Here is a 20,543-nt window from a genome sequence, read left to right on the forward strand (position 1 = left end):
AAAAAACAAAAACATATCTGCATTTTTAGCCTTGAGTGTGACATCCTGAAGCTTTTGTTTTGTTTCCAACATGCTCCTTTAACCAAAGCTTTTTTTTTTCTACAAGCAAATCAATGTCTGGTTTATCATTCAAATTAACCCTTAGGGCCCACTTCAATGGATGTAAGCTCATTTCATAAGTTACCAACTGTAGAAAGAGTCCATGAATATTAAAATCATCTGTTAAAATGAATGAACCTGATTATTGGCTTGTTAAAGCCACTTTCACATACAGTATTTCTTGCTGGTGGCAAGTTGCAGTGCTCTTCAGAAGTTAAAGGATCCTCATTAGGTGTATAAATAGGTTCGGTACTGTGCTCTGAGATTATCTCATTGGTATTACTGTAATCAAAGCATCACTCTGACGTGGTATCTGCTTCAGAAGACAGTGTTTCTATCATCAAAGTGACAGAGCGATCAGTGGTCAGCAGTGAGCTTTTATCTGCTCCCAGCTGAGTGGTGACACTTTATTGATCTGCGCACAAAATGCACTTTTCAAAATCAAGCTTAAAAAATATTATACATTAATATGATTTTCTACTTTCATTGAGTTTATTTTTTTACCAACATCAGTCCTAATCATAAATATTAAATATTCATTAATTTTCAGAATTTGAACCATTTAAATGTCAGGTTTTGTCATGATGCCACTGTGATTTTGGATTTAAAAAAAAAAAAACATCCACAAAAATGAATTATTTTCAATATACTACATGCACTGTAGATTTTTTTTTTATTATTTCAGCCTGGGATATGTCAATTTTATATAATTTTATACATTATTATTTTTTGTGCAGTGTCAAATACTCACACTCATATTGCTCTGGACACAAAATGTGCTTTTCAAAATCAAGCTTTAAAAATGTTATATACATTAATATGAGTTTCTATCTTATTGAGTTTTTTTTAATCAAATACCTATTGTTTTCTGAATTTTAACCCTTTAAATGTCAGGTTTTGTCATGAAGCCATTATGTTTTTAGATGAAAAAACAAACAAATAAAAAAACACAAAGAATGATTTATTTTCAACATACTACATGCTGATGACAGTCTGGGATATGTCAATGATTAGCAACAATATTGATTGTGGCAGTGCACCTTGCAGAAATAGCATGTATTTTCTCCATATAACCAAAAAAAAAAACAAACAAAAAAACAACAACAACGTCATCAGGTCAAAAATAGTAAAAATAACAAATTCCAAGGCAAACGTCCAGAATGACACCCAGAAATAATACAATGCATGTTTTTATGCTTTGATGGCTGTGGGATCAAGTTCAGTTATTATTATTATTTTAGACTTCTTGTAGGGGCTGAGCTGGAAGTTCACAGATTAAACGAAAATACACAATCTAGCCAAAATGTATGTCATATGCATGAATACAGCCAAAATCATCAAAAAATAAGAATGAAAAGTGCCTAAAATGCACCAAACAGTTCCTAATGGTTAATAATCAATATGTCAACATCAGAAAAAACTAATGACATATTCAGCTCCAATAAGTGAAATTGATTATTTGTTGTCATCTCCAGTGTGCTCTCCGAGCAGTGGTGGCTACCAGTGCAGATGTGAGGATCGGTACCGTTGGTCATGTGATCAGTGTTTAACATATGGATCCTGCGACAACATCACTGATGACACATGTGGATGCATCAGTGCCATTCCTCCTGACGGACAACACTGCCAGCCTGCTGATCAGCACAGTAAGCAAGCAGAATCTGTCGACAAATAAATGATTATTGTTCTTATAGATTTCAGGCCTTATAAAAAGGGTATTTTGGGGCACCTGGTGGCTCAGTGGATAGAGCAGGCACCCCATGTATAGAGACTGTGTCCTCACCGCAGCGGCCCCGTGTTCGACTCCAGCCTCAGAAATTTGCTGCATGTCATTCCTTCTCTCTCTCTCCCCATTTTACACTTGTGCTGTCCTATCAATTAAAGGCAAAAATGCCCCAAAAATATCTTTAAAAAAAAACGTATTTTTAATTTGTTTTAGTTTGTACAGCAACATTTGAAGTCGTAGCCATATCTTTTGAGATGGAGGATGAGATAAAAACATATCAGACAATCGTCTGTAGTCCACAGTATACCCAACAATAACAACACTGTGTGTCTTTTTCCTGACAGACTTCACCTCCTGCCCTGTAACAACACCCCCTCCATCACCCACAAGTACGACTGAAAAGACAACACTAATCCTTATAATGACAGTGCATGTGAGAAATGATGGAAATGACTGAAGTTCTTCTGTCTCTGCAGCTCCTCCACAAGTCTACCAATACCTGATCACTGTTGAGTTAAACACCATAGACGTTACAGTCATAGATCAACTGAAGGCCTTAAGTTACCCAATCAGCCTAACCAATGATGTTCAAGTCTCCAACATCAGTGTCTCTACAGGTAAGAGCATTGGCTTTTCACTTTTTCAGGATATACACTTCTTTTCCAACCTTTGATGTTTTTTATAAAGTATTTCACATTAAATTTATGCACTATAAGAAACACACTGTTTAAGCATAAAACAGCAAGTGTCCAGACTACCTTAACATTTGACTGGTAATAATGTCATGATTCAACTTCTCAGATTCAGTCAACGTAAAGATTTAGGTTCAACTGCTTAACTTCAAACAAGCAGTGTGTTTTTACAGCAGTTTATATCCATTATTGCCACAGAACTGTTCTTGAGGTTTTTTTTCCATCTATTGTGTTTCTTCTTTCCATCTCCAAAATTGGCAAGCATCATATTTCCAGTTCTATGAAAAGATTATAACAAAGTTATGGTAGCCCATTCCATTGACTTTACATAAATCAGTTTTACTGTCACTCATGGCCCTAAAAAAGCACCAGCTGCTCATCATCAAACTTGACAGATGACTGATCAAAAGATGACTCTGATTCGTGAAATATCATACACACACACACACACACACACACACACACACACACACACACACAGATATATATATATATAATATATAAAAAAGTTTTTACACTGCTTGATAAGTTATGGAGGCTGTGTTGGCAGTTGTAAATGTTTCATTGAATAAATTATTTGAATTATATCTATATTTCAAGTTTTAACAGCATTTTGGGTAATGTCTCAAGTCCCACCATAATACTAGTTTATGTGAATATGGCTCTAGAAATGTATTACATATGATAACTTTGTCCACATTGTATCTGATTGTTTCCAGTGTGCTCTCTGAGCAGTGTTGGTTACCAGTGCAGATGTGAGGATCAGTATCGTTGGTCATGTGACCAGTGTTTAACATATGGATCCTGCGACAACATCACTGATGACACATGTGGATGCATCAATGCCATTCCTCCTGATGGACAATACTGCCAGCCTGCTGATCAGCACAGTAAGTTGGTTTGTTATAATAACTTCATTCTAGTCAACCTATGATGTGTCTTACTGTAGAGACCCTTTTTCACCATGGTTTTGAAAACAAACAAAAATCAAGACGCTCAAAAAATCACACCTAATAAATCCAGGTAGGGAGACATCATGCTGAGTGTCCCGTTAGAGGACACTGGCTATGTTTACATGCACATTAGTATTACACTATTACAAATCTGACAATATTCTGAATTTGATGCAGATCATGTAAACAGCATATTGCCTTCAGATGTTCTGAAATTAAGCCTTCTGAATGTAACATTTTCAACTCACACCTGTGGGATTATGGGCGGGTTATAAATAAAAGGACTTTGAGAGCATGGAGTGTGAATTGTCACGTGGTTTTTATAAGCCACCAGCACGGTATGTGTTTAACTGTCTGCTGACGCTAACATCCAACTGTTGACCAGAAGCTTCATGTCCACAACAAAAAAATAAACACAGCGGGTGTTGCCAGATTGGAAATGTTAAACTCTCGTACTAAGGCTCAAAATGATCGTATTTTCAGAAAAACTATTGCACGGCAGTCACGATCACAAGAGTGAATAAATTAAATCTATAACTTTAGTAAACAAGTATTTAAATGACATTTTAATACATCTACAAATCTACCCATACCCTCTGCCTCAGTCTGCAGGGCTCAGCCTACAGCTGACGTCATTTTTTCTCAGCGTGCTGATTGACATGATTGGCTGTGAACTGGCTGTGAAGAGATCGTGTGAGAAGTGATGCGTTAACTTAACTGCTCATTTTAAGTGTCACAGTAATCAAATTATCGCACATTATGACAAGATTAGAATTATTGATCATACATCATACAGAGGGTAAAAACAAACATTATGTAAGACTCTGATATCAATGGGCTTTTGGATATGTGCAAATAAAGGTTGCAGCTGTATATAGCTTTTACAGCATGCCGTGATATGTAAACTGATTATTGTCATACCAAGTACCTTTGTTTTTCTCCGGTATTGAAAAAAAAGTTTCACGCTATTCTTCAGTTCGCTTTATGATGTTTATTATTTCATATGATATTTATTTTATTTCCTTTCACAATGGCAATGTAGTTGAGGCCCCCACATCCAAACAAGCTTTTTTTTTAAAAAAATGTTTTCATTCATCCGAGGGTCATTGTAAGTTATAATAATTAAGGGTTGACAAATTATCAGCCTGTCAGATTATTGGAGCCAGTATTTTGCACTTTGCTGATTATCTGTATCAATATTTTAGTATGATCGCAGATAAAATTAAGTAATGAAAATATGTGTGTATTACACTCAATTAGCAGCAGGGAAGGCAGTCTTTACATCAGCATTGGAGGACTTTAAACTTCGTAAAACCTCAGGGAGCTATTTTTGTTTGAGCATTTTTTATTTAAATTTTCACTTAACTTTATAAAAAAAAAAAAGTTGCAGGGAACTTGCTTTATATGATGTTTAAAGTTTCAGTTTTGATTCAACATTTGCTTAAAGCATTCAAACAAAGTTTTGTGTTGGAGTTTTTTATATTCCAAATTCTAAATTTTCAGATTCTAGATTTTCATTGTTATTGTAAATGCATATCAGTTTCAAATTTTGGTTATTGGTCTCATTAAGCACTAATAATCAGTATTGGTATCTGCCCTGAAAAAACAATGTAAGTCAACCTCGAATGATAATAGTACTAATGATTGTGTCATACCTTATGCCGTGATACTGTGATAATGGGATATTTCCTGAGACAGTAATTGTACCGTGGAAATCTCATTCAATTGCAATGCTACTGCAAATGTCATATCAACAACCTTTTAAAGTAGGCCGGTGAAGGAATGAAAGAGGGAGGCTGTTCACACGGTCCAGTCAGTCCACCATGGGTGGAAAACTGTTTCCTACACTAAATGCTGTTTGATGCAAAGAAGCAAAATAAAAAAAAAAATATTTCCACCCATTCCACTTTTCCATATTTTGCTGTGATATACAACATGTTCGGGCATGTTAGTTGGATTATGCACAGCTGCATGTAAACAGGACTTTTAGTTAAATATTATTTTTCGTTAGACATGTAAACAGCTTGGTAGGAATACTGTCTTTTTCAGAATGAGGGCATAATGTTTTTCTGCCTGTAAATGTTGTCAGTGATGAGCATTTAAGCTCTAAGCTCAGCTCAGTCAGAAGTAAACCTGTGGAAACTGTGCCATCTTTTGTTTGGCATGCATAGTACAGAGCTAATTATCTTTGTCGTGTCACTCTCTATATTTGTATTTATTCTGCAGCTGCCTCTCTTTCTCTCTGTGCTTACAGACTTTACAGGTTGTATTCTTACTACAACAACTCCATCACCAACAAGTAAGTCTGAGAAGACAGAATTTCATTTGTGAAAATGCAAAAAAGAGTACTGATTACAAGTGATAGAGTGACTGTAGATCATTTACGAATCTTTTTTTTTAAAAAAAAAAACTCTACCTCCGCAGCTCCTCCAGCTCTTTATGAATACATCCTCTCTGTTGAGTTGAACATCTCAGATGTCACTCTGATAAATCAGCTGAGGATCATTCTGGCAAACATCAGTTTCCCCATCAGCATCAACAACCAAATACAAGTCAGTGAGGTCAACATCTCTACAGGTAGGATTCATAATGACATTCTAGACTATTTCAGAACAAACTAGAATATTTTTTTTAGCTTACTGTGATGCTTCAGATCTGTTTTTGCACAAAAGACTTAACAAATCCATAATTACAGAGTAAGAAATTAAACATATGAATCAAATGAGATATGTTGTCAACAATCTGAGTCTCCAAATCTCCAGTGTGCTCTCCGAGCAGTGGTGGTTACCAGTGCAGATGTGAGGATCAGTATCGTTGGTCATGTGATCAGTGTTTAACATATGGATCCTGTGACAACATCACTGATGACACATGTGGATGCATCAATGCCATTCCTCCTGATGGACAACACTGCCAGCCTGTACAGTATAGTAAGCAAGCAGTTTTACAGTAGGCGTGGAAATAAACAGAAAGTATTTTCTATAAAGAGTTAGTGTCCGTGTTTTTGGAGTTAACATCTCTTTTCTTATTCACAGACTTCACAACATGTATTGATACCACAGCAGCTCCATCTACAACACGTAAGACTGAGAAAACACCACATCGTCTACAAAGAACATGAGATAATTTTTACCATCTCTACTCCAAACACCAATATGTCTCATTACAGTAAACCATGTTTTTATGTCTCTGTTGTTGCGAATGCCGTGGCCGGAGCATTTTTTGGGGGTTGTCCGTCCATCAGTTCCATTCTTGTGAATGTGATATCTCAAGAAATCCTTGAGGAAGTTTTTTTTTTCACTTTAGGTTAAACATTCACTTGGACTCAGTGATGAACTGATTAGATTTGATAGTCAGAGGTCAATGTCACTGTGACCTTTCATCTGTCTTACGCAATATTTTAGGGAAAAATCGTCCACCTGGCCTCAAGAATGAACTGATTAGAATATGGTGGTTAAATGTTAAAGATTAAGGTCGCTGAGACCTCAGAAAACTTTTTTGGCCATTAGTTGATAATTCATACACTAATTATAACAAAATTTCACACAAATGTATAAACAAATATAATGACAAAGTCATGACATTTTATTTTCAAGAGGTCAAAGGTCACCTTCACTGTGATATCATAATATTCTGCCAAAGCACTTCCCTGGCCATTACGCAACATCTCAACGATATTTGGTCAGATGCTGAATTAGTGACACTTAGGGGCCATTTATATGGCGATGGTTCTTGCATGAAATGTTTAACTTTGTTGCGGTTTGGCCTTTAGTTCACATGACAATGGTGTTTTGGGGGATTGAAAATACAAATTTTTGAAATTGGGTTCCAGAGTTGAATCTTTTTCAAATGCAAGCGCTACTGTTGCCGTGTAAACTGACAATGCGCAGATCCTGTGAGAACAGTGATGTCACAGCTGCACTTTGCATACGCGCAAGGTGTTTTTCTACAGTGTGCCAATACAAAGTTACACTGCCATCTACTAGCCTGACATGCATACTTCAACATTTTTGGTTGTTTTTGTGGATCCCTTTATACACGGATTGTTCTCACAATGTTATCATTGTATCATATCACAGATTAAAAAAAAAAAATCAAACAAAAAAAAAAACACAAGGAAAGACTCCGTTTTTAGTAGGACCAATTTTGTATAAATGTGGCCAAATCTTGGGTGTCTATTGTTGAGATCTTCTGTATTGTCAGGAGGAAGATTTGTGTGAAGCCTCCATGTTTTCACAGACATGGATGTAAACTGTCAGAGAAACTTGACTGGTGCACGGAGGCATACAACCATGTTGTGGTAATTCTTGTTTTCTAATCTCTCCCTGCAGCTGCTCCAGTTTATGAATACATCTTTTCTGTTGAGTTGAACATCTCAGATGTTACCCTCATAAATCAACTGAGGATCATTCTGACAAACATCATTTACCCCATCAGCATCAACAACCAAATACAAATCAGTGAGGTCAACATTACCACAGGTAGGAACAGAAACACATTCACAAAATGAATAAGCACTGAAGATCATCGCAAGTTATGTCAAATTTGCCTCATCTCATTTTATATGCTAATGTGTCTCTCTGATTTCTTTCTAGTTTGTTCCCAAAATGGTACAACAATCCAGTGCAGGTGTGAAGAACAGTATCGCTGGCCTTGTCAGATGTGCTCCACTTTTGGCAGCTGTGATGATATATTTGACAATAGCTGTGAATGCATCAAAGGCATTCCTCCTGACGGGGTTTATTGCCAGACAGTGTCTGGTAGGAGCTGAAAGCCTCTTTTAAATTCCTTTCATACCTCAGTTATATTTAAGACATGGTCACTGACTGTTTGTTTTCAAAGTTGAGTCAGTCTCTGTCTTTTTCCAACAGATCTCTTCATCTGCCCATCACCAGCTCCTCCAAATGGTATGATATAACAATGAGTTCTCTGACTTGAATGAATAGTAAAGTATTTACAACATAACACAAGTAAATGAAAATACCACAACATTGAGACTTTTTCTACCTTTTTACTCAATCTGCTGCTGATCAGTAATCTGAGCGAAGACTGTTTAAGCCCTGTTTCCACCAAATACTTTGATTTAGTTCAGTTTAGTTCAGAACGCATTATTTGCATTTCTGTTACAAAAAAGTTGTGGAAGGTACCAATGGAGCCCTTCCCTATCAACCCTATTTTTTGGCACTCCTCTGTTGGGGTACCTATGACTCTGATCTGGTACTAAAAGGTAGAGTTAGAAACACTGCAGTCTGTTGACTGGTCAGTAGAGAGCCATCACTCTGCTCAGAGTTGAGTTGCAACTGGTTTTGACACTAGCATCAGCTGTAGACTGAAAAAAAACAAAAAATTCACTGGTCTGCCTGCAACATTTTAGGTGGAATGTTTACTTGAGATTTTACTTAATGCATAAGTTGACGTAAATCAATCAACACACCTGAAATTTCAAGATGACAACTTTAACCACTCCATCTGTTATTATTGTCTAAGATGACATGCACTTTTATTAATGAGTGGATCTCAGGATGTCAAAAATATGTATATTAATTTTGACTGGATAATGTGAAGCGCATATATTCTAATCCTCTAATGGGGTGTGTTGTTCTTGTGCACTCTGGCAGTACTAAACCCCTGTGGCTGCTTGAGAAGGATCAACATGTACTCATCCCAAGTTGTCACTCATTGGCACTTTGCAATGGACTAATGCATCTGCATAATATGCTCTAGGTATCCCTCTGTGTCTGCTGTTGATGTTGCACGATGATGCTGCTGTGATGTCAACACAAGCACATGGCAACCAACACCAAAACGCAAATAACAAACGTGAATACTGGCACGGATGGTTAGGTTTAGGGGAAGGAAGCACATGTTAAAGCATAGAAAAAAGGTCTATTGGACCCATTGCCTGCCCTGTAGATGCCCTTTTGTAGTTGTGATCTTTCTCCAAAAGCACCGTCAAAGTGGCAAGATTTTACAAGTCTGGAATGAGAACGGACTGGAAGGACTCAGTGCACAATCTGGTACTTTTAACTATCGCTCCAGCTTGGTCTATTTTGTTCTGAAAAATCACCTGCAACGAGGAAGTACAGTGAGAGCTAGACAGAGCAATGAGTGACAACAACCCCGCCTACATTTAAGAGTACTGTCTGCAGTGGAAATGTTAAACAGATGTCTTGGTTGGTAGGGGTTCCTTTTGTTCTTAAGATACTATTTTTGTTGGAAATAGGGTTTGATAAACACAATATTTCTTAGCATTTTAGCAAATAACACTTTGTTTTTGTATCGTGCTCTTTAAATCACAGATACCACAACTGTTGCAACAACGCAGAACACAACAACAATCTTTACACCAACCTCAACTGTCATAACTGGTTTGTATTGACTTTGACTTTACTTGTTCAGTAAGAGAGTAAGATCTGGCTAGCTCATATCACTACACAATCTACAGCTACAAAAACTAATGTGATAAGTTCAAGGAAGTACAGTGAGAGCTAGACGGAGCAGTGAGTGACAACAACCCCGCCTACATTTAAGAGTACTGTCTGCAGTGGAAATGTTAAACAGATGTAGAGTCTTGGTCAGTAGGGGTTCCTTTTGTTCTTAAGATATTATTTTTGTTGGAAATGGGGTTGATAAACACAATATTTCTTAATCTTTAGCAAATAACACTTTGTTTTTGTATTGTGTTCTTTAAATCACAGATACCACGACTGTTGCAACAACGCAGAACACAACAACAATCTTTACACCAACCCCGACTGTCGTAACAGGTTTGTATTGACTTTGACTTTACTTATTCAGTAAGAGAGTAAGATCTGGCTAGCTCATATCACTACACAACCTACAGCTACAAAAACTAATGTGATAAGTTCAACAAAAAGTAAATGATACACTAAAAGATAACATTGGTCTGATAACAAGTGTATGAGTCCAATAAACTGATTCTGACAAACAGACATCTAAACACTCATCACCTGTTGCTACAGACCCCATGGCAGCTGTGAACACAACAATTACTCATAATTTATTGTTGTTCATTGTTCTACCAAAAATAGTGTATATATGTATAATGTATGTATAGCAACAGTGTAAAAGCCTTACAATGAGTGTTTCATGGTTTAGTCATTTGTCTTATATGACACATAGTTTTTTCAGACACAACACCTCTTAATATGACAAATCTGACAACAACTAAACCCCCAACTGCTGTGGGCAGTAAGTATTTGCAGATAAGGTATATATACACTTTCTCTTATAAATGGATTTAAACATATTTATTATTTTTTAGTTTAACTATCTTAAAATAGCTTTGATGGACTCACCACCAACACTAACAGTAGGCGACATATCTGAACACTATAACTCCCCAAACTACACCAAGACCTACAGACGGTCCACAGCAATCACCAAGCTCCATTCACTCAACTTAGGGTGTTCCAGCAAACAGGTATTATTCCCACAACATTGGCTAACGTTACCTACAAGTTGTAATAATGTTTTAAAGAAAACAATGTAATCTAATGTTAAAAAACCTTTTAAAGATGCTTATTATTTCATATTATGTTCCTAAAAGGTTAAATGCTGACTAAGATGTAACATTTTAACTGCAACATTTTGAGGATATTTTGGTGATATTGAGAGGTGACAGATCATAGAGTGTTCTTTTATAAAACATTCTCACAATGTTACATGAGAAAAAAAGAAAAAAAAAACATTTTCAAATAACATTCAGAAAAGGTTTAGTATTTCACTTATTCTGTGTGTTAGTATTAATCGCAAAATCTCAGTAGTTTATCACAATTACTCATATTCCATTATTTTGCATTGCCAAATTGTTATACAGTCCATACTGAGGTAAAGCAATTCTTACCAGACTGTCCTAATTAGGAATCAACTGACAACAAAAAAACTGCATGGGACTGGCATGAACTGGGCTTGTCTGAATGTAGAACTAATTTTCAAAATATATATCATGAGGTCAGAGGTCAAGGCACCCCTGCCAAATGGCCATGCCAATTTTTTATTGCCGAAATTAAGCCTAACTTTGGGGCATAGTTTGCCCCCTTTATGTGACAGCAATATGGTTGATACCACTGGATTCATCAGGTCTTCTAGTTTCTGAACTAGCTTTAAATTATTAAAGTATAAGTAATATATTCAAACAAAAAAAAGAAATACAGGAGGTGGGCTTTAATATTTTTTTCAACAGTTGCCACAGCACATTTGTGCAACTGCTCCAACAGCTGTATTTAGCAGTAGGTTTTACAGTAGATTGGGAAAGCTAGCTAAAACTTTTGGAAAAATTTTAGTGATTTATCTTCACATGTAATTTAAAGTCTTTAACATTATCTTTACAGACTCAACAACAGTTGCTACAACAGATGTGAACACAACAATATTTACAACAACTACTGAAACAAGTAAGTACAAGTAGAAAACAAGTAGGAAAATATAAATATTGATTAAATAATAATAATAGCTGAATTATTTGAAAAATAATACACAGAAAATAAGCTACTATTGCTTCAATGGTTCTAAACACTGCAACACAAACAGTAACATCTTGAACTGTAACAATGGCTGTCCTTGTTGTATTAAGGCAGTTAGAGGTCAAGTTAAAGTTTCGTGGCAAAAATAATCTGAGACTAAACTGTTTTGTGTCGTCAGTTGTAAATTTCTACAGTTAAACAATAAAAGCATAATTATAAAATGTTCTTTTCAGATACTACAACTATTGCTACAACCACTCCGAATATCACAACAGCCACAATGCCACCAACCACTGGAGTTACCAGTAAGTTTTTAGAAGGTTTAAATTCTGCACTTGTATCTTTACCTAAAGGATTTACTTCACAAAGTGTTTGTTGATGTTTTTATTTCTTCTAGATTCAACATCTGCTGCAACAACAGAATTTAACACTACAACAGCTAATACACCAACAACAAATATTACAAGTCAGTGCTTTAAAATGATAAATACAATATTAATTTTTCCAAATTTTCTTAACATTTGTCTGTTATTTTGTTTATTTGACCCTCTGATTTTTGTTCTCTTCAGGCTTAACAACAGTCGCTACAACAGCACTGAACACAACAGTTACCACAGCACCAACAATTATAATAAGTCAGTGCTTTAAAATAATTCATGCACTATTTTTCCTTTTACATTTTCTTTTAACATTTGTCTGTATCTTTGTTTATTAGGTTTTCCCTCTCAGTTTAACACGCAGAATTCTTCTTGAAATTTTTGTTCTCTTCAGGCTCAACAACAGTCACTACAACAACAGCTGTGAACACAACATCATTTACCTCAACAACTGTAACAAGTCAGTGCTTTCAAATAATTCATAACCTTTCTTCCTTTCACAAAGTTTCTGAAAATTTGTTTGTATTTTATATTTGTTTATTAGATTTTTACCTCCCAGTTTAACACACGGAAATCTGACTTTTTGTCTTTCTTTTCAGACTCAACAACAGTCGCTACAACAGTTGTGAACACAACAGTTACCACAGCACCAACAATTACAACAAGTCAGTGCTTTAAAATAATTCACACATTACCTTTTCTTTTCCAAATATCCTTACAATTTGTCTATAACATTGATTCTTAGATTTTACCTCAGTTATGACACATATGTTTTACAGTATTAAATACAATAATTGATCTATAAACCTGAATTTTCTGTTGTAAGTAATAACATATAGAAGAAGATAGAAGGTAGATTTATTGGTCATTTTAAAATGAAATAAAAGACGAAATTACAATTATCCTTGATCCTGATATATATATATATTCCTCATATAGATTAATTCAACATATCGAATTAACAGAATGTTAAGATCCAACAACACCAACACATCTGACCTGAACTCAACAGCTCCTACTATTGCCATGAATTTGGTACAATGGCACTCCCTGTAACAGCATCGTTGTTGTTTGAGTTATGAGCCATACTGTCCAGTTAATATGTTGTAAACCTTTATCACGGGGTGAGGGGTTTGGACTACCTTTGGTTGGTATTGCCAGAAATAAAATTTAAAAAGAAATGAAATTATTTTTGCAGGTTCAACACCAATTGCCACAACACACCTGACCACCACAACACCTGAATCTTCACCAACTTCAACAATTGCAACTTCCAGTAAGTTTTCATTTAGAAATGATGGGACGACACTCCCCTGGTTCCTCATCAGATTGAAATCTTCCAGTGATTTACATGCACTTTTTAAATTTTTTCACAGCAGCTGCTACAAAACTAACATTAGGCAAGTTTCCATTAATCCTAAAACTGTGCAAATTAATATATTGCAAAAATATTGTGAATATGAAATATGTCTTATGGAAACACATCAAATAAAAAAACCCCAACTATCTCAAAACAGTTTTACGCTCAAACAAGTTGGTATTTCAGATAATTGAATAAAGCTACATTTAGCAAAATTGCAATAGAAACACTTTTTTGGCTTTTTTAGGTCACGTGATGCTATGGCTATGTGCTTGTCAGTAGAAACTGGCTCCCTCATGATGCAGCAGGAGCTACAAGAGCTGTTATTGCATCACATAACTCTGAGAAAGTCGAGCGGATCATTCAGAAGTTTCAAAAAAATAAAACACAAAACAATAACCAGTGATTCGGAAACAATAAAAGACAAACAGAGACCACACAACTCTCATGCTGGATTAAAAGCCAAGGAATAAAAATGAGTTTCAAGACAAGATTTAAAAGTATCTAGAATAATATATGAGCATCATTTTGTTTTGTCTCAGCATGTCTCAGCTGTAATATATGACTGTAAAATGTTCTTTTCAGATTCAACACCGACTGTTACACCAAGTGAGGAGACTACAACACCCTCAATGTCAACAGCAACAAGTGAGTGCTTCAGAATCATTCTTATATCACTCATTATTATATCATTGTCTAAACTGACTTGTCAGATTTTATTCTTTATCTTAACATACGTGGTTATGAATTGGTCTTTTCAGACTCAACAACACTTGCAACAACAGCTGTGCACACAACAGATTCCACAACACCTACAACACCTGTAACAGGTAAGTGCTATAATGTCAGCAATAATACATGATGGAATAGTTGTTGTGGAAATACATGGGGCATGGATGTGACATGAAAATAGTTGAGATGGAGTGTTTTTTTATATGCTAAACAGGCTCCGTCTTTGCAGCATATATTTTCTTCCAGCTTCACTGAAGATGATTTGAGTTTTGCCAAGTGATAATACAGTAGTTATGGTGGGTTTCGAAGTGTAGGTTACATTTACTGGTACTGAAATTATTAACAGGGTACTTTTATTGATTTCTTTAAATGTGAAATTTAAAAGCACTCGGAAGGTTGCTGGGCTGCTTAGCATTTTCTCTCGTACAATGAGGTATTCAATTGAATCATTTTGGACCAGAGTTTTACACAGTTGTTTGTAGTTTTTACCTGGAGGGCCACAGAGCTGCATGTAGTGAGAAAAACAGACCATTCGCCTCCCAGTGCCTCCCAGTGCTCTGTGGGCAAGCACAGCTCCCGGGGAAAGTGTAGCAGCATCAGGAGAGTATAATCAACAAACTGTCATTGAGCAGGTCATATGACATCCTACGGAGATATAAGATAAAAATTTAGAAGCAATATAAAAAATAATAATAATAAAAAAATAGAATATAAAGACACAAAATGTATGTACAAAATGTGAAATTTGTACAGTTGTGCATAAGTTAAAGTTGCAGTGCAAAAAATTGCTCGCATAACATGCCTACGTGGCCTTGGATTGGAAATAATGACAGCTAGTGTGGAACCTCCACAAATGATATTACGTCCTTAACATACAGTTACCGTAATAAATGAAACTGAAAAGCCTTTCAAAACACATGGGATATGTATAAATTTGGGTGCAGTACTTTTCATGGAAAAACGTACAGTTTATGAAAACAGCCTGACATAATGGACGTGCCTTGCTGCATTCATGCTGCTGCACGTCACATTGCTTCCGAGCCCCGTGTATTTCAGCACTAAGAGATACATACTTGTCCAGCAAATATGTATAAAACTTAATTTGAATAACTTTTCTTTGCATTGTTTAGCAATAACATACATTTACACAATGGTCTTTGCAGATTCAACGGCAATCGCTTCAACACATCCAAACACTACGACACCTGCAACTTCATCAACAACTGCAGTCACCAGTAGGTTTCATAAAATTAAGGGATTGAGCACATTTTCCAGTAATTTGGCTTTTCTTATGGGATTTTACTCTATGTATTATTTTTTTCTTTTTTTTAGATTCAACACCTGTTGCTACAACTGATATGAGCACAACAACACAAACAACAATTATAACACGTAAGCTCATCAAATAATTTTTATATTACAGTATATTGCAGCTCTTTAAATGAAACAATTAATTTTGTATAGTCTGAAAAAGCAAATACATTTTCAAGAAAGTGTTGTTTTTTTTTTATTAACAATAAAACAGCAAATTTATGAAATGTTGCTAAGTAGTATACCTGGCAAGCTGTAAAAAATGTTGATACTGCACATATCAGCAGAATGTTCACTGACAACATATTTCAGTTGTTTTCCAACAACATTTTACAGTATCGACTGGTAGTGACCACAACATTATGTTTTTATCATATTTGCATGCCAGCAATAGCCATGGCCAGAGGCATTATGTTTCCAGGTTGTCCAGCTATCCATCCCATTCTTTTGAGCACTATATATCTAGATGATTGAATGAATGAATTCAAAATATTCACTTGGACTGGAGGATGAACTGATAACATGTAGGGGGTCAAAGGTCAAGAACACTGAGAACTTGAATCCATCTCAATCTTGTCAGTGTGTTATTTCAAGGATGCCTTAAGGATTTTTTTTCTTCAAATTTGGCACAAACATTCATTTAGCCTCAACTATGACCTGATTAGATTTTGGTGGTCATAGGTTAAGGTCACCGTGACCTTGCATCTATCTCTTTCTCATGGAAGCTCAAGAAGGCTTCTGGGGAGTGTCCCTAAATTTGGCAAAATGTCAACTAGGACTCAAAATTAGGATTAGGTAGTCAAAGGTCAAAGCTCAAGGTCACTGTGAACTTGCAACCATCTCATCCTTGTCAACATATTATCTCAAGAATGCCTTGAGGGATTTTTTTTTTCAAATTTAGCATGAACGTTTACTTGGATTTTGGTGGTTTTAGGACAAGATCACTATTTCCCTGCATCCACCCCATTTTTGTGGAAGCAACATCTCAAGAAGGCCTCAGGGAAGTTTCCTTAAATTTGGCATAAACCTCAACTGGGATTCAAGATTAGAATTTGGAGGTCAAAGGTCAAGGTCACTGTGACCTCACAAAAAATGTTTTTTGTCATTACTCAAGAATTTAGTAGTTAATTATGACAACATTTCACACAAATGCGGAATATAATAAAACCATAAGATGCCGACGTTTTATACCCTAAAGGTATAAAACCTTTCAGCTTTACTGTGTCATCATAATGTTCTGAAAAAACCGTCTCTGGCCATTATTCAGTGTCATATCTCAGGAACAGAAGGGGAGACATTTGGTCAAATACTAAATTAGTAAATCTAACCTTTGGTGTCCACCCTGAAACTGTGCTGACTGTAGAGATTTGGTGCAACTTGACTGGTGCTCAGAGATATACAATCTTAAAAATTTAAACAAGATCCTGATCCTCCCTTCATCCTCCCCGACCACATCCCCGTGAAGCCTATGTGGTAAATTAATGTAGTGTTTTGTTACCTGGAAAGAGACAGTTTCTGAAGATAATCGAAGCAGTGATTGCATTGCCACAACAACACAATTAACAAAGCAAACAAATTTCAAGTAGAAAGGGTTGTATACTCCCTCATGTGTTTTTTTGTTTGTTTTAATACAAGTTATATTTAATATGCATACAATAAATATTCCAGATTCAACAACAGATGCAACTACAGGTGTGAACAACACAACAGTTACCACAACACCTACAAGTGTACCAAGTAAGTGCTTAAAATGTGTACCTTATAGTTAATTGATGTGTATTTGAAGTTCTTTCTTAATTGTCAGTAATAAAACATAATGAGAAATGACACAACACATAGCAAGTCTTGATACAAAGGCTGTCCATCTTATAACAATTTCATAGTTGAATTAAACCAGTAAATATGCAGTAAAATGTTATAGTCAGTCATTTTGCTTGAATAGTGTTGGTTTTTAGCGCCAGCAGTAACTTAATGGTTTGTTATATTGTGGTTGCAGATTCAACACCTGTTGCCACAACATATCTGAGCACTACAACAGCCACACCTTCAACAACTGCAGCTAACAGTGAGTTTACAGATGTGACAGATAAGCTGACACTTTCCAACATTTGTCTGACAGTTTTCAATAGTTCATATTTACTTGATGATTTTTTTTGTTATGCTTTATACATTTTCACTTAACTATATGTATAAAATGTTCAGATTCAACACCTTTTGCTACACCAGATGTGTCTACTACAGCAGTTTCAACAAGTCAATGTTTATCTATCTATCTACATCTAACTACCTACATCTATATCTATGTATATATACTGTACATATATGTGTGTGTGTGTGTGTGTGTGCACACACACACACACACACACACACACACACACACACACACACACACACATATATATATATATATATATATAAAGCAGGCAAAATATGTTTGTGTTAAATTAAGTGACATATTACAGTAAATGACTTTGGCTTGAAAAATCATAAAATGAAATTTGCAGACTCAACACCTGTTGCTACAACACTTCAGAGCACTACACTACACCAACTCTCTTACAATTCTTACAGCTTAAACTATAGTTTTGGTTAAAATTAAGGTTATGCAAAAATATGTATGTAGTAACAAAAGTCACTGCTATGAACTATTACACTATAAATTTTGTGCACTCGACAACCGAAGAAGTTTTTAGTAATTGTACTTTTGTTTATTCTGCTACATTTTAGGAAATTTGAGGGTATTACACTTATGTTTAAACTGCTTCATTTTCAGCTACTAGTGTCACCAGCCCAAATGGCACAGTTGGCCCAACACCAGAGGTTACCTCTAACCTGGCTACAACCACATCCCTCACAACAGCAACCAGCACCAAGACTTCTACTGCTATCCCCACAAGGACCACTACCAGGGTTCCTACGACTATTCCCACGAGGGCCACTACCAGAGCTACTACGACTGTCCCCACCAGGACCACTACCAGGGTTCCTACGACTATTCCCACGAGGGCCACTACCAGAGCTACTACGACTGTCCCCACCAGGACCACTACCAGGGTTCCTACAGCTATTCCCACGAGGGCCACTACCAGAGCTACTACCACTATCTCCACCACCACCACCTCAACAAAGGCTCCTGATACCCCTCCAACAACCATAACAACCACTACTACACCTGTTACAGGTATGGTTTTATTGAAGAAAACAGGGTAAGGAGGCACTATATATTGCTTTACAATCACAAGTGATACACCATTCATTACCTTATATCAAATTTTCTTCAGTTGTGTCATTTGGTGCCGTTGGACTGAGGGTCGAGTTTTCAAATTCAAACATTGTTTGATATGTTAGAAATGTTAGAAATTGCTTTATTGGTTCAAGGAAGAGTCAATGACATCTCAGTTACGATTAAGAAAAAATAAAAGCAAAAGAACATTGCCTTATTTATGGCCTCAGCAGAGAGCATTGGTTTCTTCTGTCAGTAGTTAAAATTTGGAAATCTACTTTGTCTACTTTGGAAATCTTAAAGTGGAAGTGTTTTTTTGGACAAACAGATCTGGGACTTACTGTTAAGAGGAAGGGAGCTCCCTCAAGAACTACATACCATCAAGGGCTTTTTTTTCTGTTTGTGTTTTTTTGTAGAGAACTGTTTACAATCTTCAACACGTCATGCGACATACACTGGCATACATTTTTAAAAAATGTTCTTGGATTTGGGTCAAGTAAGCAAATGGAAGACTTTAGCTGCTGTATCACTTCTTCAAGATCAGAAGAGCTAATAGGTGAAAATTAAGCATTGTCTCCACAGTGCTCTAACGATGTAGAGGCAGAGACAGGCCAGGTCCATTATTTTGTGAAATTGTTTTTTTTTTTTATTCTAACATCGGAAACCTTGTCTTAGAAGAAGTTGGCAAATTCAAGACATTTGGTTTGTGCTTATTGATGGTTCTGACTGCATTGCCATTCTGAGGGAGCCAGGTCATAATATATATACAGATATACAAATATATACAAATATATATACAGAAATGGTCCGAGATTGCAATGTCTAAAATGGATGCAAATGCAATATTTAAAACCTTTGAATTAACCAGCTCAAGGATGTGGCCTTTTTTGTGAGTGGGTCCTGTAATGTGGCAAGGCAAGGCAGCTTTATTTGTAAAGCACATTTCATATACAAGGCAATTCAAAGTGCTTTACAGAGTAATGAAATATAAAAACATGATAAAAGATACAGATTTACAATAAAAGAGAAAGAGATAAGATACACAAGTTGAAATCAATTACTTAATGGTTAAAAAAATGCAGACAAGTGCAAAGATAAAAAAGACTGATTTAAATGATTTTAAAAAATAAGTTGGTAGTCAGCAGGTGGAGCAGGCAGTGTGAAAAAGGAATTTAGCTTTGCCTTAAAAGTGATCAGAGTCTGGGCTTGTCGAACCTCATCTGGGAGGTTTTTTCCAGGTTTGTGCTGCATGATAAAAAAATGCTGCTTCACCATGTTTAGTTCTGACTCTTGGGACGCTCAGTAGGCCGGCCCCTGATGTTCTGAGGGTCCTTGAAGGTTTATATCACACAAGCATGTCAGAGATATATTTTGGCGCTGAGCCACAGATTGATTTGTAGACAAGCAACAAGCTTTTAAAATCAATTCTCTGGTAGCCAGTGTAAGGAACTGGAGTAGTTGTGGTCATATTTCCTAGTTTTTGTCAGGACTCTCACAGTAGCATTCTGATTAAACTGAAGTTGCCGACTAGTTTGTTTTGAAAGGCCTGCAAGCAGACCGTTGCAGTAATCTAACCTATTGAAA

General features: G+C 36.0%; 1 protein-coding gene across 3 annotated transcripts in view; it reads left to right on the forward strand.

The window, feature by feature from the left end:
* The first annotated feature begins 1,571 nt into the window (after nucleotides 1-1,571).
* The window catches only part of LOC121955120 (chitinase-like protein PB1E7.04c), a 28,586-nt gene continuing 9,614 nt past the window's right edge, over nucleotides 1,572-20,543 (forward strand). Inside the window, exons 1-27 of one of the 3 annotated variants that reach the window (XM_042502928.1) lie at nucleotides 1,572-1,745; nucleotides 2,170-2,214; nucleotides 2,302-2,442; nucleotides 3,237-3,407; nucleotides 5,725-5,769; nucleotides 5,895-6,047; nucleotides 6,233-6,400; nucleotides 6,506-6,550; nucleotides 7,802-7,951; nucleotides 8,066-8,230; nucleotides 8,342-8,377; nucleotides 9,770-9,838; nucleotides 10,169-10,237; nucleotides 11,825-11,887; nucleotides 12,190-12,261; nucleotides 12,354-12,422; nucleotides 12,526-12,591; nucleotides 12,728-12,793; nucleotides 12,933-12,998; nucleotides 13,532-13,609; nucleotides 14,279-14,341; nucleotides 14,455-14,523; nucleotides 15,589-15,660; nucleotides 15,758-15,817; nucleotides 17,405-17,473; nucleotides 17,733-17,803; nucleotides 18,536-18,917. In XM_042502928.1, the coding sequence (XP_042358862.1) occupies nucleotides 8,131-8,230; nucleotides 8,342-8,377; nucleotides 9,770-9,838; nucleotides 10,169-10,237; nucleotides 11,825-11,887; nucleotides 12,190-12,261; nucleotides 12,354-12,422; nucleotides 12,526-12,591; nucleotides 12,728-12,793; nucleotides 12,933-12,998; nucleotides 13,532-13,609; nucleotides 14,279-14,341; nucleotides 14,455-14,523; nucleotides 15,589-15,660; nucleotides 15,758-15,817; nucleotides 17,405-17,473; nucleotides 17,733-17,803; nucleotides 18,536-18,917 (1,540 nt within the window). In that variant the 5' untranslated portion in view covers nucleotides 1,572-1,745; nucleotides 2,170-2,214; nucleotides 2,302-2,442; ... (5 more) ...; nucleotides 7,802-7,951; nucleotides 8,066-8,130. Of the gene's footprint in view, nucleotides 1,746-2,169; nucleotides 2,215-2,301; nucleotides 2,443-3,236; nucleotides 3,408-5,724; nucleotides 5,770-5,894; nucleotides 6,048-6,232; nucleotides 6,401-6,505; nucleotides 6,551-7,801; nucleotides 7,952-8,065; nucleotides 8,231-8,341; nucleotides 8,378-9,769; nucleotides 9,839-10,168; nucleotides 10,238-11,824; nucleotides 11,888-12,189; nucleotides 12,262-12,353; nucleotides 12,423-12,525; nucleotides 12,592-12,727; nucleotides 12,794-12,932; nucleotides 12,999-13,531; nucleotides 13,610-14,278; nucleotides 14,342-14,454; nucleotides 14,524-15,588; nucleotides 15,661-15,757; nucleotides 15,818-17,404; nucleotides 17,474-17,732; nucleotides 17,804-18,509; nucleotides 18,918-20,543 lie in introns of all 3 variants that reach the window. The other 2 variants (XM_042502926.1, XM_042502929.1) reach the window with 2 other exon arrangements.

This window comes from Plectropomus leopardus, chromosome 16 (assembly GCF_008729295.1).
Source record: "Plectropomus leopardus isolate mb chromosome 16, YSFRI_Pleo_2.0, whole genome shotgun sequence".
NCBI classification, from domain to species: Eukaryota; Metazoa; Chordata; class Actinopteri; order Perciformes; family Serranidae; genus Plectropomus; species Plectropomus leopardus.